The following is a 27,244-nucleotide window of genomic DNA, read 5'->3' as shown; positions in this document are numbered from 1 at the left end:
GAAGTTAACAAAATTACAAACCCTAAACTGAAACAAATTACATCCATCAAACTAAATTACAAAGTTACAAACCCTAAACTAAAACAAATCAACTATAGCGCCTACCAATGTACTTGCACCTAGTCAAGTTTTACGCCTGTTCGAAGGAGGACCTTGCTTCCTCTGGCATATCATTCCCAGCCAATTGCAGACCTCTCTCTAGCAAACGACTGGTTTCATCGATGACGCCGGATTACGTTTAAAAAAAGAAAAATCAAGATAAGTTACCAATCGAATGCAAAAAATCACAGTTAAAGAAAACTCAATTAAAAATCACAATACTTACAATCGGTGAACAGTTAGGCAGTGTCTCCAGGGAGGGATGAATAGGAAGAAGCTCAGGGTTCACCAAAACTACATGAGAATTCCTCGCATACCAAGTCATGTAGTTTTGATGACACTCCCATGGATAAGACGAAATAGGTCCTCGGTTGTAGAGTTGGATCACGTGATTCTGCCACGACTCCCAGTAAAGTGGCCCAATATTAGTCCAGCTCACCTCATACCCGCGTCCTGCCACAGTTCTTGTTCTCCAATTTGGCATTGGAGGATCTTTAGGTACAAGTTGCACGCGACCCAACCGACGCACCACCCTCTTGCGGCAGTAAAAGCTCGACAATGTTGAAAAAACATAGCAATCCCTCAAAAAATGCAATGTCATCGATCGGGTTTGTATCTCTGATATTTTTGTAGGGATGCCAAACAACCTAAAACAAAATCAAATGTGTCATTAACAACTCTAATGATCAATTACTAAAAAATAAATATAAACAAACTTAAATACCAAATTGTCATTGAATTTAATACTTACATTAAACTCATTCAAATCATCAATTATCGCTCGATAAAACTGCAATGCATACGTTGTGTCGTAATAGTGTAGAGCGACTGGGATGTGTCTATGAGCACGCGGCTGAGACGAGATATAGTTGAAGTTTGGGACTGTCATGAATACCGGAAAATACTCATAGATCCATGCCTAGATATACACAAATAGTTAACATATTGATAGAGTAATAAAATTAACATTAAAAAAAATAAACTCTAAAATACTCAAGTTTTACCTGTAGAAGAGTCATATAGCCTGTAACCCCTTTCACCTTCGCACATGTGGCAGCCCCGAGACCTCTATATAAAAACACCAAAATTGCTGCACCCCATGCATACTCTTCTATCTCAATCAATTTCAACAACGGCCTCGAGATAACATATAGGCACTCCAAATCGGACTTGTCGAAAAGCGGCACATCCAAAGAAAAACGAATAAAAGCTCTAACGATCCGTTGAACATCCCGAAACTTCGAGGCCTTCTCTACCACATTCCCAAAGCGTCACACATATAGGGCTATCATGAACCTTGTTCGCAAAATGCTTCGATGAATTCTAGCCTTACTTTTGAAGTGAACCCGCTAGCTTCCATCTCCGCCCTAATCAAATCAATAGGAGCCCCGGACCAAGATGTAAGAGCTTTATCGATTGTTGTAAGTTCTCATTTGTCCTTTGCACCGCTCTTCCTCTAATCAGGGACTCCACAGATTTGGACAACATCGTCCAAAGTCACAGTCATCTCCCCAACTGGCATATGGAAGGTGTTGGTCTCCGGATGCCATCTCTCCACAAACGCAGAGATCAATGGTGGATCCATATGCTCGTGATAACCTTCCACGAGATCAAACAACCCAAATCCTTCTCAATCGCGACAAATCTCTGAGACCTTTCACATTCATTTTTGAAATTCCATTGGGATAACTTCGCTAAGTGTGAAACACACTTCAACGCTCCGCGATCCTCCTGAAACAACCGAGCACGCATTAGATATATATGAACAGAAACAAAAGATTTTGTAAAAGAAAATCAAAGTGCACAAGAAAAACAAAATATTACCCTTCTCTCCCAAACATCGCGAGCGACATGCACCGCATAGTCATACAACAACTCTGACTCATACGGGCCTTCCCTATACACACCTCTTTGAAACTCCAAATCATCATTGAATTTTCTTACGAAATCCAATACCGGAGGTGCTTCTTCCACTGGTGGTACATCTTCTACCACATATTCTTCAACATCATCATCCTGCTCATCCTCCTCCTCACTCTCCTCACTCTCCTCTTCTACTATACTATTCCCTTTGTCTAAACCTACATCTAAACCTACATCTAAACCTACATTAGTATCACTATCTACACTATCTTCACTAAACGAATCAACCTCAGGAACCTCAGGAACCTCTTTTTCCAAATGGTCCCCTCTACGCGCTGATGTCGTTAAGCCGTCTGCCCTATGCCTTTTTCTTCCAACTGCGTCACCGCTAGAGGAACCGTCACCAAACAATTTCTTAACACCCTTGAATGTAGTTTTCGCTACATTCTTCACATTCTTTGATCGAGGACCCATCGCTATAAAGAAAAATAAAACAAGTATTAGTAAACCATATTTAAATAAACAATGTACAAAGAAAACCACAAGAAAAAATAGATCATCCCAGTCGTAAAACTAATATACTTATAAGCTTGCTATGATAACTCCAAGTATATATGAAGAAATAGAATGAGGCGTTACACTATCCAAATTCTATCGAATTTTGGGCAGAGTTTCCTTTGTTTAGTCAACATTTCGTATACTTAAACCTGTCATAACCTGAAAATCAATAATGACATCCTTCCAACAACCATATGTACATAACACCCTATAAAATATTCAACCCATAATACAATTTTTGTCCCTCGTTAAGCATAGGGGAAACCACCCAAAAAAACCACCTTGATTGTACATTCAATAAATTTGATAACCAAAGAAAGAGCTTCTCACCTATAATGCTTTACCGCTTCAGTTTTGTTCCCCTGTATCCAGACCTTAAGCAAGTACTCGTAAAAGCTGTATGTGATCAAGGTCATTACTCATTAGTCAAGACTCAATAACATAAGCAATATGAAAGGTGAGTAATAGAATGTACAGAAACACTAATCATAAAATGGTAAAAGTATCTTCTCTTATAACATCAGGCCCTAAAGGAAAATACTAGGTATGAAAGATGAGCACTATGAAAGTTTAGCAACAAGATGTAAAGCAACTCATTTTTTAATTTTTAAACGGGGCCCTAAATCACATGTTTGGGGGTATCACCATGCTACCCCTTAGATGCTAGTATTTCTCTAAGCGTATTATTACTAAAATGGAGAACTTTATAGAATGTAAAATAATCTCTAACAAAAGTAGCTTCAAGTCTTCAGCTTATGCAAATTAAATGCAGTCCAAGTCATGTTACTAGTAGCTAGCACTTCTTCATGGTAGTTACTTGTTTCAAGATGTCATGGGGAATATGAACTGAGGAAAATTCCGTTCGCACAAATATAGTTCAAGATTACAACAAGGGATCAGACCATCTACATCAAAAAAGTTGCTACAATATGCTAGGTCTTCTATTTATTCTGTTAATTGACTTGACTAAATGAGTGATAGATGTCGGTAATGGCACTGAAAGTATACTCGGAGTCGTGCTGCAACCTAGCGTAGTTCTTACAACAAAAGTCGTAAAATCACAAATATATATGTAGGATATGGTCATTATCCATATTAGCCAATTTGTTTAGCATATTAATAATCTTACCTCCAGCCATTGATGTGCCCACGCTCTTCTGACAGATATAGTGACGTTATTTTATTGGTTGGTTTAATATATGGGAGGTGATCATTGGTTAATACCATTTATATAATATAGTTGAAGTGTCTATATATATATATATATATATATATATATATATATATATATATACTCAACGAATTTATATTTATCACATCATTTTTTTGCTGGGTATTTTATCATATCACACTACCCTTCCCTTTCTATAGTTTAACTTCATTCTTTGATCCTTACGTTATAGAAAGCAACTCTCCTCCAACTCTTCCTTCATCCAAATATCTATACATTTATTTCCAAGTTGATAAAATCATCTCAATCGAAACCATCTCGCTTAGCTTACGGTTGAAGTCTCTCTTGAACTTTGGCTCTGTCCTTGAAACGGTAGAAAGGAATGAGTCCGGCCTTAAGCGGGCTACTCATAGGGATTCTCTCCTTTTATAATAGCACCCACGGCCAACTAGATAGTTAGTTAAGTAGTTAGTTGACACCTGTTCTTCTCATGCTATTTGTGGACTACTTGAGAGAAGTGGAAAGCAAAAGAGTTCATGATCCTTTTGATGAGACCATGAAGAAAAATGGAAGGTGTGTTTTGGTGCAAGGTCCAATCATTGTTGGTGCCGCCCATCGGGTCTTCTTTGTTGTAGCTGCCTTAAAGAAAGAGGAGTTCCTAGTGTGATTGTAGAGAGGGCTAACTGTATAGCTTCATTGTGGAAGAGCAAGGCTTATGATCGACTACATCTTCACCTTCCGAAAAAATTATGTGAGCTACCCTTCATGCCATTCCCGGCGAAGTTCCCTACTTACCCAACTAAAGGGCACTGTGTGGACTATTTAGATGCTTATTATGTGAGTAAATTCGGTTTAGAGCCACAGTTCAACCAAACAAGAAAGTCTGCCTATGATCATCACACTCTTGGATCATGGAGAGTGAAAACTGTGGGATTGGAGGAGATTAGTTACCTTAGTCGGTGGTTAGTTGTAGCAACTGGAGAGAACTTAGAGGCTGTGGTTTCAGTGATTGAAGGAATGAATGACTTTGAAGGTCCAGTTCTACATACGAGTTCGTATAAAAACGGTGAAGAGTTTTCTGGAAAGAATGTTTTGGTTGTGGGATGTGGAAGCAGGCGTATGGAGATATGAACCTCCAGCGCTATAAAGGGAAGCTCAATTGATTACTCCTCAATCACATGGTTCTATGATGATTCCTCGAGAAATTATAAGGTAAGAAAAAAAAGGCTTCAAGAGTCAGCTAGGGCAATTTGAATACTGATAAATGTAAAATGAATAGTTTACCTACGAAATGAACGATGAATTCAAAACGTAAGTAAACTAAAACTAATCTTACGTGTCTATTTTATCAAAGTTTCCTACTCTCAAGTCTATCGAAATAGAGTGGAGTAACGAATTCGTTCCACTCCCTAGTGCTCTAGCATGGATGTTCTCTAATCTAATTAGTCACCTTAAGTCAATGAGAGCTTTCTTAAGGGGGAATTATACTACGATGCAATATGAAATTGATTATTTGAATTTAAACTACGAATGCTATGGAAATATGATTGTTTTTGAATCTAGATAAAGGATTAGAGGGGAATTGAATCCACCTCGAATCCAACTTAATATCCTAGTATAGATTCTTGTATCTCGATTCTCACGTTCTTACGGCAAGAAATTCGAGTTCTAATCCCTAGTGTTCATGGCATTTCTACCGAGTACTAACTAGCATGTGAGGTCGTCCACCCATTCTCATGGCGAAACACGACCTTCTAGAGTGGAATAGAATCTACAAACAATTCTATACTAACAACTAAGTTTTCATCAAGGCTTCATCAACCCCTCTAACAGAGGTTTTAGCCTTGATTCATCAAACTAACATTTCCCATTGAATCTAAACTAAACATGATATAAAGAATTGAAATTTACTAATCTAATTTAAACAATAATTAAAATCTAATTACTAACTAATAATTGAATGACAAGCAATAAATGAAATCAGATCTAACACAAATGTAAATGACAAGAATCTAAATTTAACAACTAGCTATTTTATTAATCAAACTAATTAAGAGTAATGATTCTAATAGTTTAATCTAAACAAGAATTGGATTTGAAATTAAACTTAATTAAAACAATCAAATCTAGATCTAGAAGCTATTCTAATGGCTACTTTCTATTCTAAGCTATGTACCCTAATTCTCTACTAAAAATCTACCATTAACAATGAGCTAAGCTTTTGTTTTTATACATCCAGATCCAAAAATCGTGCATGGGCTTGGAGCCATGTTTTGGGCCAGAGAATCAGGCCCAAAACCCAATTCTTTCAGTCCAAAAAGGCCTCTTCAGCTAGATTCGGCTTCAACAGACTTTTCGTCTACTTCTGCTCCTCTGATTGGGTCAAGGCTTGGACCATTGCAAAGCTCTTTCCGAGCCGGTCGTTTTGACATAAGGTAGGCCCAATTCCGAGGTCTGAGTCCAAAGATATGGCATTCGGAAGTTCTGTTGACTTTTGCTCCTTTATCTCGCTAAAGTGGCACATTTCTGCACATAATGGACTTTGAAGCCTAAAATGCATAAAAACACGTAATCAGTATTAACTCTTACTTATTATTCACATAATTGGTCTAACAGTATGATTATTAAGGGGTTAAAACTACAGTTTTGGGCTCTTATCAAATACTTTAGGCAATCTAGAGTCTGTTAAACTCAAAGCAATGAATTTTTCAGTCATTTGAGCTACGGTGTCACGGATGTGACCAAGACTAGTTTCTATACTCAGTCTCTGGAGAAGAATTTCTAGTGTTCCCTTTAAGTTTATAGTGGAAATATAGTTTTCCACCTATATAAGAAGTTCATACAAGCAATATATTGATGGCACAAAGACCAAGCCAATATGCATAGCGTGAAACGCTAGAACTTTGTCTTAGGAAACCTTGCTACCCCAACAGATCCAAGTAGTCAGGCTCCAACTGAGCTATGTCCAAGACCTGTCCTAAAGTCGTTGGGAACCCATGACGCACCCTGGCCCTGGTATTGCACCAAGAAAGTTTCTTGATCTCTCATTCAATACTTTCAAATGCTACACTTGATCTCTCATTCAATACTCTCATTACTTACACGTGTGTGTCATCCTTGCCCGGGCAAGGATGACACGCACAAATCGAGAAATGGTCCAAATTTTTTTTCCTTAAAAATTACAAAAACGATCGACTTCTTTCATTAAGTAAGTTTTCTCTAAATTAATGATTTTTAACATTTATTTGTCGTTTTCATAAGCTTTTGAGCAGGCAATAATCTGTAAGTGATGATGACTATTATATACTGATATATTTTTTTCTTGTTTTAAGTTAGCTCAAGTTATTACATATCAAATAAACATGGGTTTCTCTTCTAGTTGGGATGGTACACTCTCAAAATGACTTTAACATCGATGCAAGAGCACTCTGTGAGAAATGGAAAGTAATTTATCCTGTGTTTCCTCCATGGGCATGGGTTCCTTATCCAAGGCCATTCGGGGCTGCTTCACGTCAGGTGGAAGGTTATTTATCTTTGGAGGGTTTCTGTTGTCCTAAATCTATTGAGGTTAGTTATAATTCCTTTTTTGAAAATTCTACTTCTTCTCTTTTCTGCTGTTGCAACTGCGTCTTATAGGGTGAGATTGACAATGGAAGCTCTAGCAAAGAAGAGGCTACTTGTCCTGAGAGGAAGAAGTCATTGATGATGCAACATTGGTATACCTTTCAGTTCCTTTATGATTATTTTGTTTGTAAGAAATCTGATAGTTTATATGCCATTATTGAAGGACGCAAAAGAAACTCTGTGCTCTACAAATGTTGTATAAACTATAGAACAAGTACAGGATCATTTTTAGTTGAATTGTATGCCAATTCATCTTTTTTGTCCTCTTTTTAACTGATGGCATAACCAAGTTTTTTCTGTTTATAAGGTTCAAAGAAATGATCGGGCACTCATCAAATTGGATTGGGCAACCCCTCCAAAAAAAAAAGAAATATACCGAGCTAATGTTGCTATAACTTGTCAATAAAGTCAATAGAATTTGACAAAAGGAGATAGACATGAAGTGCTTGTCTACCAACTCAAAGTGTACGAAGATCAAGACCTGAAGACCAACAAATTGGATGGAAATCTAAACAGAAGTATAAATCCACACTAGAAATAAAAAATGCCAGACGAAACAATATTCTCTACCAATAAAAAAATGCCAGACCACTACCAATAGTTTTATTGTTTATCGCTTCTAGTCTGCTACTCTGTTTAGAGGTAAAAACCTAAAAGTTCAAAGCAAATGCTCATTGCTCAAACAAAGGATAGGAAAATGTTGAGAATTTCTACCTCCAAATATTCAAAAAGCTCGACTACGTCCTCCCTAAAGCTGAACAAGACCTCCTTCTCGCCACCTCATACACCTTCTTCTGATAACTACAAAACCATTAAAAGTATATCAATTACCAAACCTTCTGGGATCAAAACTTTTAACAGAATGAGAACCATTTTGTTTCTTAAAAACTGGTTCTTGACTAACAACAACCATCTTGGTTTGTGATTGCATGTCTTCAAAACTCCTTTTATTTTTACTATTATTATTTTCTGCTATTATGGAAGAAATCTTTTAGAACTAAAACAAGACCAAGGAATAAATCAAGGAATGTGTGATAACCCTTAAAAAAAAATCTTTTGTTGTTCACTTTCAATGCATTGATTCTCTTTTTCAGTTTCTCTCGAAGAAAATATATAGGAAATTCGATCTCTCATTTTCTCATATTATATAAAGATGAACAAGACAAACATCACATTCCCATAACTCATCAAATTAAAATTAAGAAGAACTAACCTGAATTAATTAAAACATCACATTCCCATAAGGAGAGACTTGATGGTCGGGGTGTTCGACGATCGTGGTTTCTGCGTGTAGGCGAGCAGCTGGAGCCAAAAAACGTGAGCTCCCCTTTCCGCTTCTTTCTACTTATTTCTCAAAGTAAAGCAAACACCCTTTCTACAAACCTTTCGGGTTCAATTTTGCTATTGTTTATGGAACTGAACTGTTTCAATTGGATTGTTTATGGATTGTTTCAATTGGATCGTCGAAGGTTCAATTGGATTGTTTCAATTTCGCGATTGGATTGCTTCAATTCGCATTTTGGATTTTTTTGGTTAGGTTTCGCGATAATTTGTCGAAGGGTTTTGTGCGAGAGAGATGACCGAAAGAATAGGTTTTTCCGGTTTGCGATTTGGTGGGGGTGTACTGGGCTTTATTGTTTGGACTTTGTTGTTTGGGCTTGGGCTGGAGGCTGCCCGATCTAATTTTAGTGGCGCCCAATATAGCACCCTTTTCAATCCACATCAATCCGTTTTTAAGTCAAACTTTGTTAATAACGCTGCTTCACTTATCCTCTTTGTTGGACTCTTGCCCGTGCACTTCCTCTTTTAGACTGAAAACGGGTCGATCCTTGAAAAGAATATTTCCACGGAATGTGAAAAATATTCCGGTAACTTGGAATTGGAGAACATTGACTTTTAAGAGAGTCAAATGTATAGTACAACTAGTGTGGCAACAAGTTGCACAGCTAGCTTTTTTTTATGAATGCAAATTCTATCCTCCTAAAAATCATACCCGTTGGAAATAACTGACATTATATTGTTGTCTATTACCTTGTGTGCCATCTTCAAGAGTTCAACTGCCTTATAGTGCTAAAAACAAGTTAAGAGTGTGGTCATTGAAAAGTTAATTTTCATGCTGAAGTCATGCAATGGGTATGGATGCCAAATTCAACCAACATTTTATATTATTAAAATGACAACATAATTTGTTATTTTAAATCTGGTCTCAAAACACCCAGTGGCAGAGCTATGAATTTATTCTAGAGTGAACGATTAGCACTATAAATTTTACTCAATTTTTATTTATTTATTTATTTATTGGCAAACCTGTTTTAAATGAGATCAGTACTCTTTGCTAGCAAAGTCAGTAACACGCCACATTTTTTTTTTTTTTTTTTTTTTTCCATTGTTTTAGTTTTATTTATTTGCTTTTTATTACTATTGTTATACAAACAAACAATTTTTAGTTTATAATTTTAATTGTTTAAAATCAAAATCTATTATAGTTTAGGAAATGGAATTTTCAAATTTGAATTATAAAGCTTAGTTCATTATATTGTTTATTTTGTTAATTGATTTAATTTTCAATGATAAGGTGCATCTAATTGTCTAATCTCTCATTTCTTTGCCAATTTTTTTTTTCTCCCTATATAAAAGGTAAATGAAATGCCATGTGGCTTCTGGTGGTTGGAGGAGCATGCTTACATATAAGGGCATTTCCAATGGAGAGTATAAAACTACACCTCCACATAGGCTTCACTTAGATGTCATTAGGATTTTACTACTCCAATTGCAAATTATTGTATAGTCCATAAATATCCACTATCTATTGTTTCTAATGGAGAAGTGTAAAAAAGTTCAATTTTAAATTCGGATGACACTTGAAGTGACGTCCGAGTTTAAAATTTTCAAATTGTGACTTTAGAAATAAATAGGGACGACACTCCAAGTGACGTCAGAATGTTTTTTTCAGACATGTGTTCAAGTGTCACCCGGGCTATTTATCAACTGATAGCAAGATGGGGAATTCCCCACCCCTTCTATCAACTAATAGCCTATTATTTACGGTTTAGTACCTCCATTGGATAGAGTTTTTTGACACTTGGCGTGTAAACTTTCCACTCTAAACGGTTTACACCCCCCATTGAAGATATGCTCTAATATGAGAAACTTACAATAGCAATACCATGTGGGCTAATTCAGAGAGACTAACTAATATAAAGTGGGAAACTACTCTTAGACCCTCAGCAGCAGAATAACAGATATAACATGTCTTTACTCTATTTTACTCTAAACCAAATTCTAGAGTACGCAGGTTGTACTTGCACTATCACATTTGGGCCCTCCATCAGGCAAGGACTGAGGGTGTATTGCATGACAGAGTCTTTAATCAAGGGTGGATTGTACCAGCGCACCCATAAGGGTGTACTCTAGAACTGCTATTACTCTAAATAGGGCAATATTGACAATTCACGAAATAAAGATATGCTCAAGCCTTAATGAAAGGGAGAATTTAAGGCGTGAAAAGTAGTACGTACTTTTTCTTTCAAAATTTTGGGTGAACCAGGGCATACCCTGGAACCCCCCTGGCACGCACTGAGAACACCTAAGTTCGATTGGTAAACTTGTGCTTTGTGAGTCTTGTAGGTGTCAAATAATATTATGATACAATCTTGAAGTGATTGTATTGAAAACACATCTCTATTAGTAAAATACACCATAATTAACCTGGCCTTTTAAATTAGACCAGCCTTTTTTCTACCACCTAATACCCCTAATTAAATACAAAAAAATATTATTCAATGTCTTTAAAAAGGACTATTTCGTCATTTAATTTTTTTATTTCTATTTATACCCTTCAATTACAACACACAGACAAAGGAGTTTTATGTAAATTCAGGACAAAAACCAAATCCACGCCTATATTGACATGTACGCGGTGTTGCTTGCCATTAATACCCACTTAAATACCATTAATACCCACTTAACTACCATTAATACTTAGTTCTTTCAACTTCCCCTCCTTTCTTCATGAACTTTTTCCAGTACTGGTTTTTGCTTTATGCTTCCAATTCCGGTTAGATTGAACAGAACTAAAGAAGGACTTCAGACAAATTTCACTGTTATGCGTGCTCAGAAATGAATTTGAGCTAAACCCATATCTCCTTTGTATGATATCTGCAATACCCTTTGTTTAATTTGATCTCAGTTCTGAAAATTTTATTTTCGACTTATTGTTTGATTTGTTTCATTGCAGAATTACCACGTTGAAAGGTTAGGCAACTCAGCTGAAAGGATAATTTAATTTATGTTTATCTAATTTCCTATGGAGCACAATTAAGAAATTCTTCAGTGATGAAGATGGGAAGACCTTACCTTGCTGACAAAGATGTATTGTTTCGCATTGGAAGTTAACAGTGAGTAGTGTTGTCCACTAATTTTACCACCTTACCACATTGTTGTAGACATTGGGGGTGTGTTTAAATTGATGAAAATGGGTTTATCCGTTTGGTTTGAGTTCGTACTAAACTAACTATTGTTCATTTCTAGAAAATTTTCAGCTTCATGGAGTTACAGGTATTTCTTTCGTTGAATATAGATTTTCTCATCTGCATGGATCTAGCCCGAAGTGCCACCTTATCTTATTGTACCACAAAGCCCTGGTGTACTTTTCTTTCTTTATACTGTTTTTTTTTCCCTAAAGTTAGAGATATTGGGTTTCGGTTTTTGGGGTTTACCTAGAATTGGGTGTGGATCTAAGATCCTCTCTCCTCCTTCATCTCTTATATTGGCTTCCACAATTCGGTATGCATCTGAGATCCTCTTCGTGAACAAGTTGTTCGATAGACTACTGCAAACTTTCGCTGTAAGGGTTCCACTCCGAGCAGGAACCGTGCTGTTCCTGGAACCTTTTCATACGCTATTTTTGAAGCATATGCCTCAATATTATGAGGCGTTCTTTCAAACTGTTGTTCCCTTCAAATGAACCTGATATACTAATGGGTATGTGGTCGAGTCGATTTGGATGTTCAGTAAGTTTTGCTCCAACTTTTCATTTCAGAACATTGCTTTTCATTTTGCTGCTAATTTATTTCTTCTTGGCATTGTGTCCTTCAGATATTTAAAGCAAATACTGGTCAAATAGTGCTAAACCATTTAAGACTTGCTTTCTCTTAATGCATTTCATAATGTATAAGTGATTTATGAAGGTCATTGTTGTGGCAGCATTGATTAATTCTGATAAGATGCGAAGTGGTTGTGTAATGTCCCAATATAAAGCTCAAGTTTTTGTACTTTAAGCTAAACTTGGAGACCAATATGGAATGAAAAGTAACTACTCAGTGAGTGTTCCCTCTATAGATGGGTTTGAAGGAGGTAAGGATGATGTGATAATTATCTCTACCGTGAGATCTAATGGAAATGGTTATGTAGGTTTCCTTTCAAACCTTCAAAGGACAAATGTGGGTTTTACAAGGGCAAGGTGAAAATGCTTAAAAGTATTATTTTAAGTCTCTTATATTTTTTCCGGCACAAAATATATCAACTTAGTGTAACTGAGTTGTGTGCTTCAATTGTAGGTACTGCCTTTGGATTTTGGGTCGTGGACCAACCCTGTTAAATAGTGATTCAGTTTGGAAGAAATTAATATTGGGTGCACAAAATCAAGGGTGTTACTATGATGCTGAAAAAGATGAAAGGTTAGCCAAAATGTTGTTTGAATCAGTAGTTAAGCTTGACCAATTTGATCATTTACTGAATATGAGTTCTATGATTTTCAAAAGTGCTCTCTCTCTCTCTCTCTCTCAAATTCAGTTCTCTGATTAGAACAACTTCCAGCGATTCAATCAAGGTAAAAAAAAAAATGAATTTGTTTGATCTTTTTGATTATTGACAGCCTTGATTTGAGTTTTTGTAATGATATGATAATTGTAATTGATGATATCTATCATTCATGATTTTATTTTTATGATGTTTCAGTGATTTTTTTTTTGGTTTGGAGAATTGTTTTTTATAGTAATCAATCCGTTGAAGAATTGTTCGAGAAGTGGGGTGAAGATGATCAACAATGACATGTGACTGCTACCAACCAAGTATGCATCCTCTTCTTCAAACCAATTGATTTATTGTTATCATTTTCGAGTCATTGTGTTGAAGGAATTGCTTTCAATAATTTGTTATTGGTTCTAAGGTCAATAACTCAATATGATCGAGGGGGTATTGCCAAAGCCATACCCACGAATTTAATAAAATTTACAATATACAATTGATTGAATGTTTAATGTCTTATAGTTTATGACTTTGTTTGTGCCACTATTCATATCCATTTGGCTACTTTTGAATTGTGCACTGGCTAAGCTGTTCTGGATGCATGATTTCATAATGTTTACAACTTTGAATGGTCTAGCTATTGCAACAGCACGACTTTTGTTTGATGGGGAGATGGAATTCCTTGAATGTTATATATAATAAATTTGATCCATGAATATAACATAAATAGGACTACTGCCTACGTGATATGCCACTCTTCTAAAAAGGCATGTACACATATCAGTTATGTGGATTAGAGATTTAGTTGCATTCAATATGAAAGGGAAACTATCAAAGATGTGTATGTATGAAACTGAAATTTTGTCATATAAGCTACTATGGTTGCAATATGAAACGCATAGTTTGTTTGAGTTTAAGGTCTACTTTCTTATGAGCTTCAGCTTAATAGACTACGGAGCTTATAAGTTAAAATAGGTTAAATTGGGTTTTCATGATATAAGATGAATGTGGGGGAGAACAATTTGCTTTAGAGGGTGTCCTAATTTTTAAACTCAGGTGGCAGAGATAGGGTAATTTGAGCCTCTATAATTGAACATTATTATTGCATGATCATCTCCTTTGCCGAGCTGGTTTCCTTGGAAAAGCTTTAGAGCTGGTAAGGCCGTAAGGGGCATGCCCATTGTAATCATCCACCGCTTCCTACCATGTCGATACTCTCCCCATTTAGCCACTGCGGACATCCGATAGTGTGGGGTTTTGACTGCGGACAGCTGCTTCCCAGGAGGTCACCCATATATCCTTGGATCACTTCCACCGAAGCACGCTTAACTACGAAGTTCCCACGGAATTCATAAGCAAACGTTCTGGAAAAGGCCCCAACGTTAGGATTTGGTAGATCAATGACTTAAGCCCCAAATCTCAAACAACTTCCCAAGTGGTAGAATGCATATATGGCGCAACCGTCACCCCACAGGTTAGGCACTTTTCCACATACCTGATGCAACCTCTCCCCACAAGATATGCACCTTTTCAGTATAGCCCCACGGGGTATTACACCCATGACACCAAACACAGTACTATTGGGAAACATGCACCATGCTTGCCCGGTTCACCAAGACACCAAACTAAGTGAGCAAGAGCCAAACCAATAATACATTTGCCTTATTGTTGTTTCTTTAAGGGTGCAGGTGGCTGAAATATTTAACCTTTCGCCTATTTAGTCCATGTTAGTCTTTTGTTATTCCGTTCTTTTGATCGTACAAATATTGGTATATATTTGTATCGGAATTGAAGGAATAACTTTATAATTGTTTTGTATTATTTGCATCAATTATCATAGAGGTCCACTCAATATAAAATGTTTACATGTTTTTTTTTATAGTTCTGATAACTAGAGTGAATAGCTACATGTGGTTTCGTCACATGTACTTCATTAAAAACCTTAAGCGTTCTTGAAAAATTAAACATCTTTCTTACATACTGGAACAGGTTTATGTGGAAAAGCTTTGCAGATATTTATGTAATCGATATACTTTGTTCATGTGCTTTTGAATTAAAATAGGTACGGTATTCATCATGGAAGACTAGAGGAAAACAAAAATTCAATGAGCAAGGGACTGGGAGCTTGCATTATTGTGGTAGAATCGCTGAGGCTGATGAGGTATGGTAGTTTAACTTCTATTGCAATGAGTTTGGATTTCAAACAAAAGAACACATACTTTTGCCTACCTAAAGTAGATGTTCTTCAGTTGATCATTTGTTTCACATAGTTCAATATTACCCCCAATTTTGTAAGAATGCATGTTTGAGAGTTCCATCCAATGTCATTTAAATTTGATCGAATCAATTCGCTTCGCCACTACAAAATACTGTTTTTAGCTAAGTTACATTGACATGGATATGCGTGTCGGTATATATCCAACACGGATACAAGTCTATGATATAACGAAACATACAAAATTGAGACATATTCCATACAACACAAACACGTGGATACATATCCGACATGAATTATTTTTAAAATATGGCGTGTCCATGTAACATAGGGTTTTAGTAGCACAATGGTGGTTGGTGCAAACATTTTCAGATTAGATTTGTAGTAACGGGCGACTCTACATTTAGATTTGTAATATGTTTAGAGGGATTTGTACATGTTCATCGTGCGCTCTTGTGCTTACCTTTTCTGTTCTATCCCTTCTTCTTTTTTACATTTACTTGCCTTTGATAATGTAGATTCAGTTACATGCCCTGCTGCAAGAATGCAACTTTAACAGATTATCTATATTGGTTTGAGTTGTTATTTCTTCCATTTCTAAGTGTTTTTTTTTAGATATCTATGTTGGGTGCATGGGTGCATGGGTCTTACTGGAGTCTGGAGGCTACACTAATCAAGGATTATTGTGGGACAATGCCAATGAAGCCATGGTTGGAAAGGTATGCTTCTGCTCATAATCCATACTTCATGTCTATGACGTTGAACTATTTTGAATTCTTCCCATAACTTTTATGTTGTTTCGTCAATAACTACAATTTTAGCATTCCAAAGCTCTTATAGGTGAGATAAACATGTTTGCAGTACTTTAGCTATTTAAGGTTTGTTCTTACATTCATCGATTCACTTTGGGCTAAATGTGGCAGTCAATTATTTCTTGTATGTGTATATACTTTAATGGTTTGTTTGTTTCCTTCATGATGAATTTTTCTTTTGCCCTTTGCATCCCTTAAGTCTATACTGTGACCAACCCAAGTACATCATCTACGAACAATCCCACCTCTACCATGGTCGACAGAGCCTTTGTTGCCGAGTATTGCTTTTTCATCTTCGCTTACGTCGACATTACCTCCTTTGCCTGTTTATATGTATTTTTTAGCAAACAGATTACCTATTTCCCACATTTTTTATATCTTTAAAAGTAAAGAACCCATTAAATTACGACTAATTAGTTTTACGTGTTTGCGGAGGAGCTTCTCTCTATAGATTATATATAAGGCGGTTGTGCAAGTATATAACGTGTTGGGTTTCAGTAAATTGCAATAAATCGAGCAGTGTGTGGATTCACTTATAGTGTGATCTGGTATCATGTATTAGGTGCCACACTTAGTTATTTTGTAGTGTTGGCTCTTACTTTAATGATGTTATTGTTTGTTTGAGTTGAAATAATTCACAATTGACTGGCTTATGAACTGAGACTATTTAGTTTGCTATATGCTGAGACATGATCTGCCTAATACGAATATATAGTTTGATATATGCAGCACAAACTATTATTGATCATTTTGTAATATGCATAATTCTTAGGATATGAGATGGGTTATTGTTTATGTGCTCAAAACTGAATCAGGGAGATGTTCCTTCTAACAAGTGCAACCTCGGTGTTTGCTTCATTTTCTTTGTACTTAGCAATACGTCAATTTCATGATATACATATTTGATGAATTTCCAAATCTCAAGTGCTCACATTTAATCCAATCATTGTGTGTTGCAGGTTATGTGGTGCCATGCAGTTGCAGAACTCAAGTCCGTTCTTTTACTTGCTTAGTTTATGGGAACTTTTTGTGATTTTTCACTTCATGTTTATGCAATGTGTAATTACGTACTGTATCTTGGAAAAAGATTGAAAGTTGTATATCACCATGTAAGTTTTAAACTTAGTTTAAAATGGACGCATATTCTTTTCCACTTTCTTATTTCCTATTCACTAATACATAACAAGGAGACATGCAGTTGACTACTTGGTTGTTTTCACCTATAGTACATGTATAAACTATGTTGAATCAATTTATTTCAGTCGTCAATAACTTGAGTGTACAAATTTTGGTGTTCCAATACTACAATATGCACATATATTTGTAGTTTTATGACAACCTATGACATTGTTTTATCACATTGTCACATTGTGTATTGATGGGCAACATCAAATTAAATTAAACTTTTCCAGTGTTTGCACTGTTGGATTTTAATGTGCGTCTTGAGATCTTTAACCTCTAGGGGCTCTACTCATTAGGTTTGAATGTTTTCTATGTTGAATTTAAACCATATATAATTTCAAACGAATATTGATGTAGAATAGACCATGCACTTATGTATTGTTTACAGTTACCAACTTCCAAGACTTAATTGTTCGACCATATTATTAAAAAAAAAAAAAAAAATTAGAAACTGGAAAAAAAAAAGTTGCATTGTTCAGAATAAATTACTTAGAACAATGCGCAGTTAACAAAGTTATAAACATATTTGTGCGATTATACACAATGTTCTCTATGTGATCCCTCGCATTTCATGATTTCTAGCACTAAATGAGTACATGTCACTTGTGAGAATTTTTTTGTTAAATTTTGATTTATGTGGGGGCATGTCGAATTTTTTTGTTGTCAATTTTCATTTTGGACATATTTCACTTACGGATGTCAAAGTTGAAGTTCTTTTATGGGACAAAGTTTTGGAGGAACTGCTGGTGTAGCACTGATTCAATCTGACGCCCATAGGGCGTGCACATAAGCTAGTATTATTAAAGCTTATTGAGGAGCTTTTGACCTCCTAATTCACACACAAGCTCAAACTACAATAATATTCTTCTCATTCCTAATTCAGTCCATAGTTACAACTATTTATAATTTGCAACTACTACTAAACTACCCACTAACATATAATAACCACAAGTCCACAACCCACTTACAGCAAGTATTACCCACTATCCATGTCTACTAAACATTACCCCACTATAACCAATTACTTTAAAATAGGGCTGGAAATGGGGCGGGTTTTGACCCGAATCCGACCCGATCCAAACCCATTTTAAAGTTGGGACATTAATAATGAGTCCGAATAAGAAAATGGGTCGGATATGGATTATCCATTTTTAATTCGGATTCAAATATGGTTTTACTCTAAACGGTTCGGATCTTCCTAGATCCAAATCCAAAATATAAAATTTTGTTAATATATCTTCCAAATAATAATAGGTCTCTCTTGTTTGTAGACACGTGGGTGATTGAGAACTTGTAGTTCGCAATTCGGGTCGGGTTGGGTCGGATCCGATTATCCCATTTACATAAATGGTTCGGATATGGTATGCCATTTAGGATCCATTCGGGTCATGGATCCGGATCTGGTTTTGTATTGAAAAAATGGATCTGGGCATGGGCATGGATATAGATAGCATGGATATAGTTTGATCCGACCCGAACCCGCTCCATTTCCAGCCCCACTCTAAAAGCAACATGTGCATGTATGCACATAACATATTCACTTTAGTCTTCATTATTTTTACATTCATTTGCATGACGTTAACAATATTGAACTTTTATTGTGTGGTGCACTGGTGCAGGTCATTCCAAGAGAGGCAAGAGTCTACGAGCTTGGTGAAGTGAAGTATTACGTGGTCCTAGCCGCAAGTGCCATAGTGTGGCAACTTTTGTTCCAAGGACTGATTGGCACCATATACTGTTCATCGTCACTCTTTACCGGAATTATCACTTCTTTTTTACTCCCGTTAACCGAGGTTGCTGCTATTGTAGCATTCCATGAGAAGTTCACTGGTGAGAAAGGCATGTCCCTGGTTTTGTGCATTGGGGATTTGCCTCTTTTTTCATTGGAGAGTACAAGAACGCACGAAAATCTGAACTCATAATTGTGACCAATGAAACTTACGTATAAGAATTGTACTTCTCTTTTATCCTTCACCCAAATTCCCTTGGGGCAAGCCTCCTTGCTCAAGAAGCCAAGGCAAGACTTGAGCCCCATACCTCCAGGATGAAGTTGAGTTACACTGATCAGTTAGGGTACTTGGTAAGGTGTTATGTGTACTGTAACAGTGTAAGAACTATTGGTTGTTTGTTAAATGTCATAATCGTCAGATAGTAGATTCTTGATTCCACTCAGAAAAAACTCGCTTTTGAAATGGCAGCAAAGAGTTTACCAGATTTGCATACTTGTTAGTAGGATTTTGGCGGTCTAAAAAACCGTTTAGAGTCGTTGGCCTATTGAAACTTTGAAACATTAAAAGGCTTCCTTCTAGAAATAAAAGGCTTTCTTCGTCTTCTCCATGTTCTCCATTTCCCTCTTGGTATTAAAACAAACGTAGGGGACATACGCATGCACCATCATCAAATCCAGTAAATGTACAGCATCCCACCGACAGATTTCATGAACTAATAATCCAATATATACTTTCAATGAGCTGAATGTAATATGGATACTCAATATAGAAATGGAGTTGTCCCGAAAATGTTGGATCGAGTGGGTCAGTGTTTGCCACTTCTTGGATTACAATGATACGCTCAAATTTGATTTCTGGTAAAAAAACTACATTCGGAAAATTAAAGCATGTGTTCTGTCAGGGTTCTCGTGATAGTTAATCTCTACAAAGGTGCCTCCTCCAACCCCCTTGGCCAATCTTCCAGGATTCACAGCGATGCACCTGGTTTGCTCTCCTGTACTAGTCTTTTCGCCAAGGGCAAGAACCTGTTATAATGACAATCATGATTTGAACCTAAGAATCCATTTACTATTTTGCCAGTTTATGATGTTGGTTTCAAGCACAAACTGATAATGTAACAAGTTTTTGTTTTTTTTTGCTGGGTAATTATAAATTGTATTAAAAACAGGACAAAAGTAACTACTGCAAGGGATGGTAGTACAGTAAATTTTTTAAATGATTGAGGTAGAGTTTGGATAGAGCATTGGTGAAATTTTTATTCAGTTGAGGAAATAGCACATGAACTTTGCTTACCTTCACAAAGGGAGACAGGTCCGAAGGCAAGATGATAATATCCGGAATAGAAGGAATCTGGAGAGCTTCTGGAGCAAGTGAAAGATCCAACGGAACATCCTCAGATGGTGGATACAGAGGATAAAAGCTGTTTCGACAAAGAATTTGTTAGGCCTAACATATAATTTACATTTAACTTCATTATATCCCCCAAAATAAAGGGTCGGGCACGTGCCTGCGCTGGCTGAGAACATGCGTAGCAAGTCGCGCCATGCGATCCCTAGATACATCAGCCGGAATTCTTGAGATTTCTTCCCCACTAAGCTGTTTCAGGATATCCACAGTGCAGCAACCTATTTTTGTCTGAAACACAGAACTTTGTATCACAAATACAGCAGGTACCAGGTTCTGTCCACATACTACAATAGTACCATGTAAGATCTATAAAGTTGAGCAAGCGAGGAACTCGCAAAAATCCTTAGGTAAGCCGCAATTTAACCGAATTACTTAAAATTTTCGACTTGTTAAAAAATGTGGAATCTGATAAATAATTAAATAAAAACCCTGAAGTTGTGGATAAACAGGTCTGCACAATGGGCTTTCTATAATTACAACATAATTAATCGATGTTCAATGTTGCTCACTGCTCAGATAGCCGACATGAGACCTCTGGAAAAGGAAACCCAAGACAGGTCTTCTATAATGAATTTAGAAAATCAAGATACACATAGCAACAAATGGCTGAACAGCAAAATCTCCATGTTTTGGACCTCGAAAGAAGATGGACCTGCTGATTTTTTATTTTTATTTTTTTTGTTAGGCAGACCTGCTGATTAAGATGACATCCTTCAGTGAAAAAGTCAAGTTCTTACAGATTCTCACCCACTTACCCAAAAACATAAAAATTCAATAGACGGGTTACCAGCCATGTTTACTCCACTGTGACCTGACTTAATCCGTTCACCCAACTGAATGACTTGTTTTCTTTACTTCAACAATGCCAGATCCTTTCTTTACTTCAAAATACATGCTTTGAAGTGTACTTCAATGAATTTCCTTTATAAGGTAGAGCTTCCAATAGAGAACCTATTTTTTGATGGGGATCTCCTAGGAATAGTTGCTCATAATTATAAAGAGATCCACTCCTCTGATGATAATAAATAACTATAGGAAGAAAAAAGGATCCTGATGCTAATGGTGCTCTGGTGGAAGGACTGTGTCGAGGGGTTGCAGGTGTTGAAACAAAAAAAAAAAATCTATTTTCTTCTGTTTAAGGGTATGTCATGTATATGTCCTACAGAATGCCATGTATATGTCCTATATTTTTCCGAAAGTCTTTCTAAAAGCACAAAATGCAATTGCTCCGCACCCACGTTTTTCCCTTTGTTCCTTCTTCTCTCTTCTTCCGATTGTCAATGAACAAGCGAAAACAATCTTTCCATCTCACTCCTTGTTTGTCACTTCTTGTTTTAGGGTTAGAAAATGTAACATGGAAACTTCTGCATCAGTGCAATCCACGTATTTGACAAATGTCGGTGGGGGGAATGACAGACACAATTTATTTATTTTTCGAAAATGTAAAGTGTCAATGTTACATAGATCCTAAATGAAACTCAAAGTCCTTATTGTACATCACAAGCATGGACAGCCTATTTTGTTTGGTTGGGAAAAGCATGAAACAGCATAGATGATATAGATAGATACTTTCTCCAATTCTGTATAAGTGGGCAGAGATCAGCCGTTTTACCTTATTTGCATCGAAAAGCCCTGGATTTGGAAGACAGGTAATCTGGGTCAAGAGAGAAGAAAGAACAATGAATATGAATAGTAATGATCAATAAGGGCCAGTACAGAGAAAATAGAAAACAGACTTAGTATGAATGAAGCCAACATAAGAATATACCTGATTTTTGAGATCTGAATGGATATCAAATGCAGGCTGCAAAACGAAGATGAACAAAAATATTCGTCTTCAAATCTAAATGTTTAAAAATTAAAGCATCGCTCTAATGTCAAGAGAAAAGGATTGTTTATAGAATTTGGCAATGACAGCACCTGAGGAAAAACAAAATCATGGAAAGCATCTCGTAAAGATGGTACAAGAACCACTCGAGCAGCAGAACCCATATATTTGGCATAATCTTGTAACTGGATCAGGCAAAAGAATAACGTGAAAGAATGCAAAACGTCTTTCATCCGAGAGTCTAAAAAATTGTAAGACTTTGTACCCTTCTTAGAATATCTGAGTGAAAAATATCATCAAAGCTTCTATCAATCGTTCCTTTCCTAATCTCAGGATGTTCAGAATCAATGAAGGGCCCCAGCTGCCAAAAGTAAGAGAGCCTACGAGCTGAAATGTCTATAAATCCCGCAGGAAGATTCAAATTTTAGCAAATTTGAAAGAGTTTGTTTCTTACCAGCATAAGTAACTGAGGCTGCTTTCTTGTAGCATATGCAAGCAGTTCCACAAGAGGTTCGAACAACAAGTTGTCAGTCGTGGTGAAAGGACCTGCAGCAATAACCTGTCGAAAAAATCAAATCACTTTCCATAGATGAATCGAAGATAAAAACCACATTTGGTAGTCCGGTTGTCTTCTATGTTAGTAGCAATGTACTATATTATCAGCTTAAGTACAGGCAACAACATGTCAAGACCAATTACCATGCATCGAAAATACAAAATATCCCTATATCAGTTAATTAAAATCACTTGGGGGGGGGGTGGTATTTCTTATAGATTTGACATTATATTTATCTAATAATACAAGGGCACAAAAAGGTTGTCAGATGCTATCATACAAAAACTAAGTTGTTTTGTAAACCCTACAGTCCAAAGGAAGTGGGTGCTATTTTCCATACCAAACTTAGCTTTTCAGGTGTACTGGAAGGAGAATCTGGTTGAAATTCGTGGTCCATAGCTTGCTTCTTTGCGGGAGGGAATTCCACGTCAGGGGAGACTGAGAATGGAAAGGAATCAAACACCTTCGATGCGACCAAGCAGTGACCACATGGATTGTGTCCCTCAACTCCTACCACCTGTCCAAGTAGCATTATTGATTTCATTAATCCTAAACAAGAATCACACAGATACGTTATGATTAATAATTAACGAAAATTAACCTGGCCTGGGAAAAAGGAATACTGGGTTAGTTTCTGTAAGTCAAGACGCACACGCTGACCTCCCGATTGCTCAACGCTGGAAAAAAAAAACTTTACAATGAATATATGCATCATGAAATCCCTCTATTTTAGTTAGCATGTAGGAAGTTGGACTCATGGTTTGGTGTCTTACAAGTATCTATTTTCTGAAATTCTCAGACAAGAATCTAATTAGTCAGAAATCACACTGATGAGAGATTTTACTTATATAAAGATATTATTGCGTTGATAGTGTTCGTTTACACCAAATTTTCCTGTTAAAGAGTTAAAGAACAGCTGATCACCTGACTGAACTATATCCAAATTAGACAATTAGTATTAAATCCATAATGAACCCATCTAACAATGAGTCCTACTTCCATAACACTGCTAGTAATTGGTAAGCCAAAACAACAATTCAGCCTGCCACTTTGCACTCATCCCAAACATTAATATTCATGACTAATTGGCAATAATAAAGCATGAACATAGAAAGAGATGGGCAAAAGAAATAGTTGTCTACCTGCCTTGTAACAAAATAGACTTCTCGTTTAAACGACCTTCCCCGTCACAAGAAATCATTCCAACCGAAAATGCACTTTTCTGTGGTAAATAATACTATCAGAACACAATTTTTCTAAGTGAACCAACAATTAATTGACAGAAGCGAATTGGTTAGGCATTAAAACCCCGTTGGGAAGTATCTATGAAGTGCATGTTCAAACAGTAAGTGGGACATTCTTCTTCTTTAGGGGAGGCTTCTAAATACAGAAAACTTGAGAGAAAGTGGGGTGAATTTGATTAACCACTGTTTTATGTGCACACAAGATGAAGAATCTAGTCAGCATTTATATTTAGATTGCAGGATGCCAAAGATCTTTGGGGAGTCTTTCTTGCCTCTCTTCATTGTCGACTTGATGTCTCAAATGTGTTGTGAAGAATATGTTCTTCAAGCAACCACAGCAGCGTCTATCTCCTATGTGGTGTCTGGTCAGCCAGATTATTGCTCACGCAATCACATGGACTATTAGGTTTGACAGGAACCAAACGATACTAGAGGGCTGTTTGCTCTTGTAAAGCAATACTTTGTTCCCGGGTGTTTCATGATCCCACAGTCAACGTTGATGACATTATAACTGATTGGGACGCCTGTAGTACAGCCTTAGATGTAATGATCTTTTTGTTCTTGTTTGTATACATATAAAAACCTACGTCTGTTTTGTATACATATGTATGTGTATACAGAATATCGATTTTATTTGCTCATGACTTCACCCAAAAAGTTAGCAGATCTTTAAATTATTTCTATTTCAAACTTTTTGGGCTAACCCCAAGATTACAAATTCATTTTTTGACATTCTCATCTTTTTGGCTTTCCATATACTCGTCTTCTGCAAGCATCGCATTTTAGTGGTAAATTTCTGTTTGTTCATTTAATGCAAACTAACTTCAATATAATATGAGAAAGATGATGCCAACGATGATATGTATTTCAGAAATCCTAAGCAAAAAAATAACTGAAATAACTAGAGAATTACTATTATACATGTAGATTACCTGCGAAGCCATAGTAGGGTCCACTGATTCCTCATAGAGTCCAGAAGCAACAAAAGCAGTAGTAAGCCTTCTTATGCGGTTCTCAAGTGAATTGAACTACATCAACACTAATATAATTCAAAAACTAACACGATAAGTAACTTAGAAATAACTACAATTCTCGTAGTAAGCTTTAACCACCTTGTCTTCAATCTTGTCATACATGAACCTGCAACCAGATTCTGGCCGCGACCTTTGAACTTCTAAAGAGCATCTTTCACTGGGCTGAACTCTTCTAATGATGTCATCTTCATGGCCCACAATTTCCTGCTCTCTACTATCATTCTCTTTCTTATTTGCAAACTCATTCAATGTGAATTGCACAACAAACTTGTTTGTTCGTTGCCCAAAAGGGGTAACGTGGCCGGTCGACAGTCTTGATGGTTTACCAGAAGAGGGCACAATCCCATTCGTTCCAGGCGTTGAATCAATTGTCTCAGTGTACAATCTTTCTTTCTGGTCTACTGGAGTTCCAATAGTCTCCTCTTTGTTTTCCTCATGTTCTTCACTTAGAATCCTACATAGACAGATCACTATTAATTAATTCATAAAATCCCACTTCACCACGTATCTTTTATGGATAATCATGTTTTTCGCCAAAAAAAAAATGGAATCAAGATAATACATATACTCACATATCGACATCATTGCTAGAGTAGATATGTGGATGTGCTTCCTCTTTAATTAAAATTTCCTTGTGTTCATTCTGAAGATGCAACAAGAAACCATCCATGTGACCATTCTGTACAACCGAGCCATTTAACTGCCTGCAAAAAAAAAACATGTCTATATCATGAAAAAAATGAAGCAAAGCCGTAAGGTTTGATAATTACCTGTTGAGGTAGTAAACTTCCCAACTTGAAACGAGATCAGAAGCAGTCAGTTTGTAATTTATACAAAAAGTTAGACCTGAAAAAGAAAAAGAAAATTATTAATGGCAAGTAAAAAAAATATATATATAGGGGGGACGACTTACATTTCTTCAATATGTCTTCTTCTTGATCAAGAGTAAACCCACTTCTTTCAAATTCAGCTTTAATTTCTTCTTCCATTTGAAAATTTCAAGTGAGGCCCGAGACTCAGAGAGAGAGAGAGAGCGCGGGAGAAATAAAGATCGCGCGCTTGTGTTGGTATTGGGTTTGGGCTTTTGATATAAGTCTAACATAGCCCAATTAGTATTGGCTTTTGGGCTTTTAGTGTAACCATATCGACATCTTCTACGGCTTCCTTGCTACGAATGAAAATGGCCAATTTTTAGAATTAACTAGCCATTTTCCAAAGTCTACTTGAATAAATAATATATTTATTAGAGGGCCTACTACATTAATAGCTAATCATTTAAAAGCCCAGAGTCCACTATAAATTACGGGTTTAACATTTTTATTATTTTTTAACTTCTATTATACACTTTGTGATGTTAATTTGGTTTGTTCTATTCAACCAACATCCATTTGATATAAAGCCTATAGTGCATACAATCTTTACGAAACCAAAGAACGTTTGCTAACATGAATTTGGTTTTTACACCAATTACAATCACAATCAAACCAATGTATAGTATTATGCAAATAACACTTCTATACTACATTGCCATCTCAAATGCCCAATATTTTCTATGTTGCATAATTCATAAAACTTGAGCGGTTAGATGCCACGACATGTTAAATGCAGATTAAATTGCAACTCAACTAATGCTTCACATACTGAAATTGAGACTAAGCAAGCCTTAGTTTAAATTTTTATTTAGTAAGCTAGAAACACTAAAGTTTCTATATAACGCATGACATTCTAATAATACTGAAGCAAAAAATTTGCCAGTCTTTTATTCAGTTATACAATATTTTTTGTACTAAATTTGACAGAGTTATGCGTAACTAACCAAACATTGCTAATAACATCAATTTTAAAGTTAAAAAAAATTCACAAACAGTCATGTGACGAAAACAATGAAACAAATAGCTAAAGTTCCACCAAACACCCAATTTCACAATCATCAAAATCAGAGTGTTTGTGATCACATCTTACACTCCATAAAATAAATAAACAACCTGAAAACTTATTTACTTAATTCAGTCTAATTCAAAGTTTCAGTCTTGACTAACATAGTTTGGGACAAACTAATAGAATATTCCATAAAACAACAACTCTATACTGGATCTTTCCCAATCCAACGACAAAGCTCAAGCGTCAGCCCTTTGGATGATGCGCAGACATTTTGGTCTTGGTGATCAAAAAG

At 36.3% G+C, this 27,244-nt stretch overlaps 2 protein-coding genes, 1 long non-coding RNA gene and 1 pseudogene across 3 annotated transcripts; 2 read left to right on the top strand and 2 right to left on the bottom strand.

Moving 5' to 3' along the window:
• Window positions 1-1,668: 1,668 nt before the first annotated feature.
• On the bottom strand, window positions 1,669-8,359 carry LOC147515966 (uncharacterized). Its single transcript, XM_086593119.1, has 5 exons — window positions 8,152-8,359; window positions 8,030-8,116; window positions 2,851-2,916; window positions 1,924-2,438; window positions 1,669-1,830 (listed from the first exon to the last, which is right to left on the bottom strand). Exons 4-5 carry the CDS (start codon window positions 2,434-2,436, stop codon window positions 1,669-1,671), a joined length of 675 nt encoding a protein of 224 aa, XP_086449245.1. The 5' UTR covers window positions 2,437-2,438; window positions 2,851-2,916; window positions 8,030-8,116; window positions 8,152-8,359.
• Window positions 4,182-4,822, top strand: LOC147515967 (indole-3-pyruvate monooxygenase YUCCA2 pseudogene; annotated as a pseudogene).
• A 3,292-nt stretch (window positions 8,360-11,651) lies between the features above and the next one.
• LOC147515965 (uncharacterized) lies at window positions 11,652-15,228 on the top strand. The gene is made up of 4 exons (XR_015213553.1): window positions 11,652-12,776; window positions 12,874-12,993; window positions 13,274-13,386; window positions 15,126-15,228. It is a non-coding gene; the product is annotated as an uncharacterized LOC147515965 (long non-coding RNA).
• A 4,477-nt stretch (window positions 15,229-19,705) lies between these two features.
• On the bottom strand, window positions 19,706-26,132 carry LOC147515964 (uncharacterized). The gene is made up of 16 exons (XM_086594526.1): window positions 25,985-26,132; window positions 25,842-25,917; window positions 25,644-25,775; window positions 25,150-25,525; window positions 24,970-25,065; window positions 23,936-24,015; window positions 23,395-23,470; window positions 23,134-23,310; window positions 22,692-22,796; window positions 22,503-22,598; window positions 22,330-22,422; window positions 22,178-22,213; window positions 22,022-22,063; window positions 20,510-20,637; window positions 20,296-20,422; window positions 19,706-20,027 (listed from the first exon to the last, which is right to left on the bottom strand). The coding sequence occupies exons 1-16, from the start codon at window positions 26,058-26,060 to the stop codon at window positions 19,869-19,871; spliced, it is 1,875 nt and encodes a 624-aa protein (XP_086450652.1). The 5' UTR covers window positions 26,061-26,132; the 3' UTR covers window positions 19,706-19,868.
• Window positions 26,133-27,244: the final 1,112 nt, after the last annotated feature.

This window comes from Coptis chinensis, chromosome 2 (assembly GCF_015680905.1).
Source record: "Coptis chinensis isolate HL-2020 chromosome 2, ASM1568090v1, whole genome shotgun sequence".
NCBI classification, from domain to species: domain Eukaryota; kingdom Viridiplantae; phylum Streptophyta; class Magnoliopsida; order Ranunculales; family Ranunculaceae; genus Coptis; species Coptis chinensis.
The sequence above is the reverse complement of the archived record's forward strand: the minus strand, read 5'-3'. Positions and strand labels throughout refer to the sequence as shown.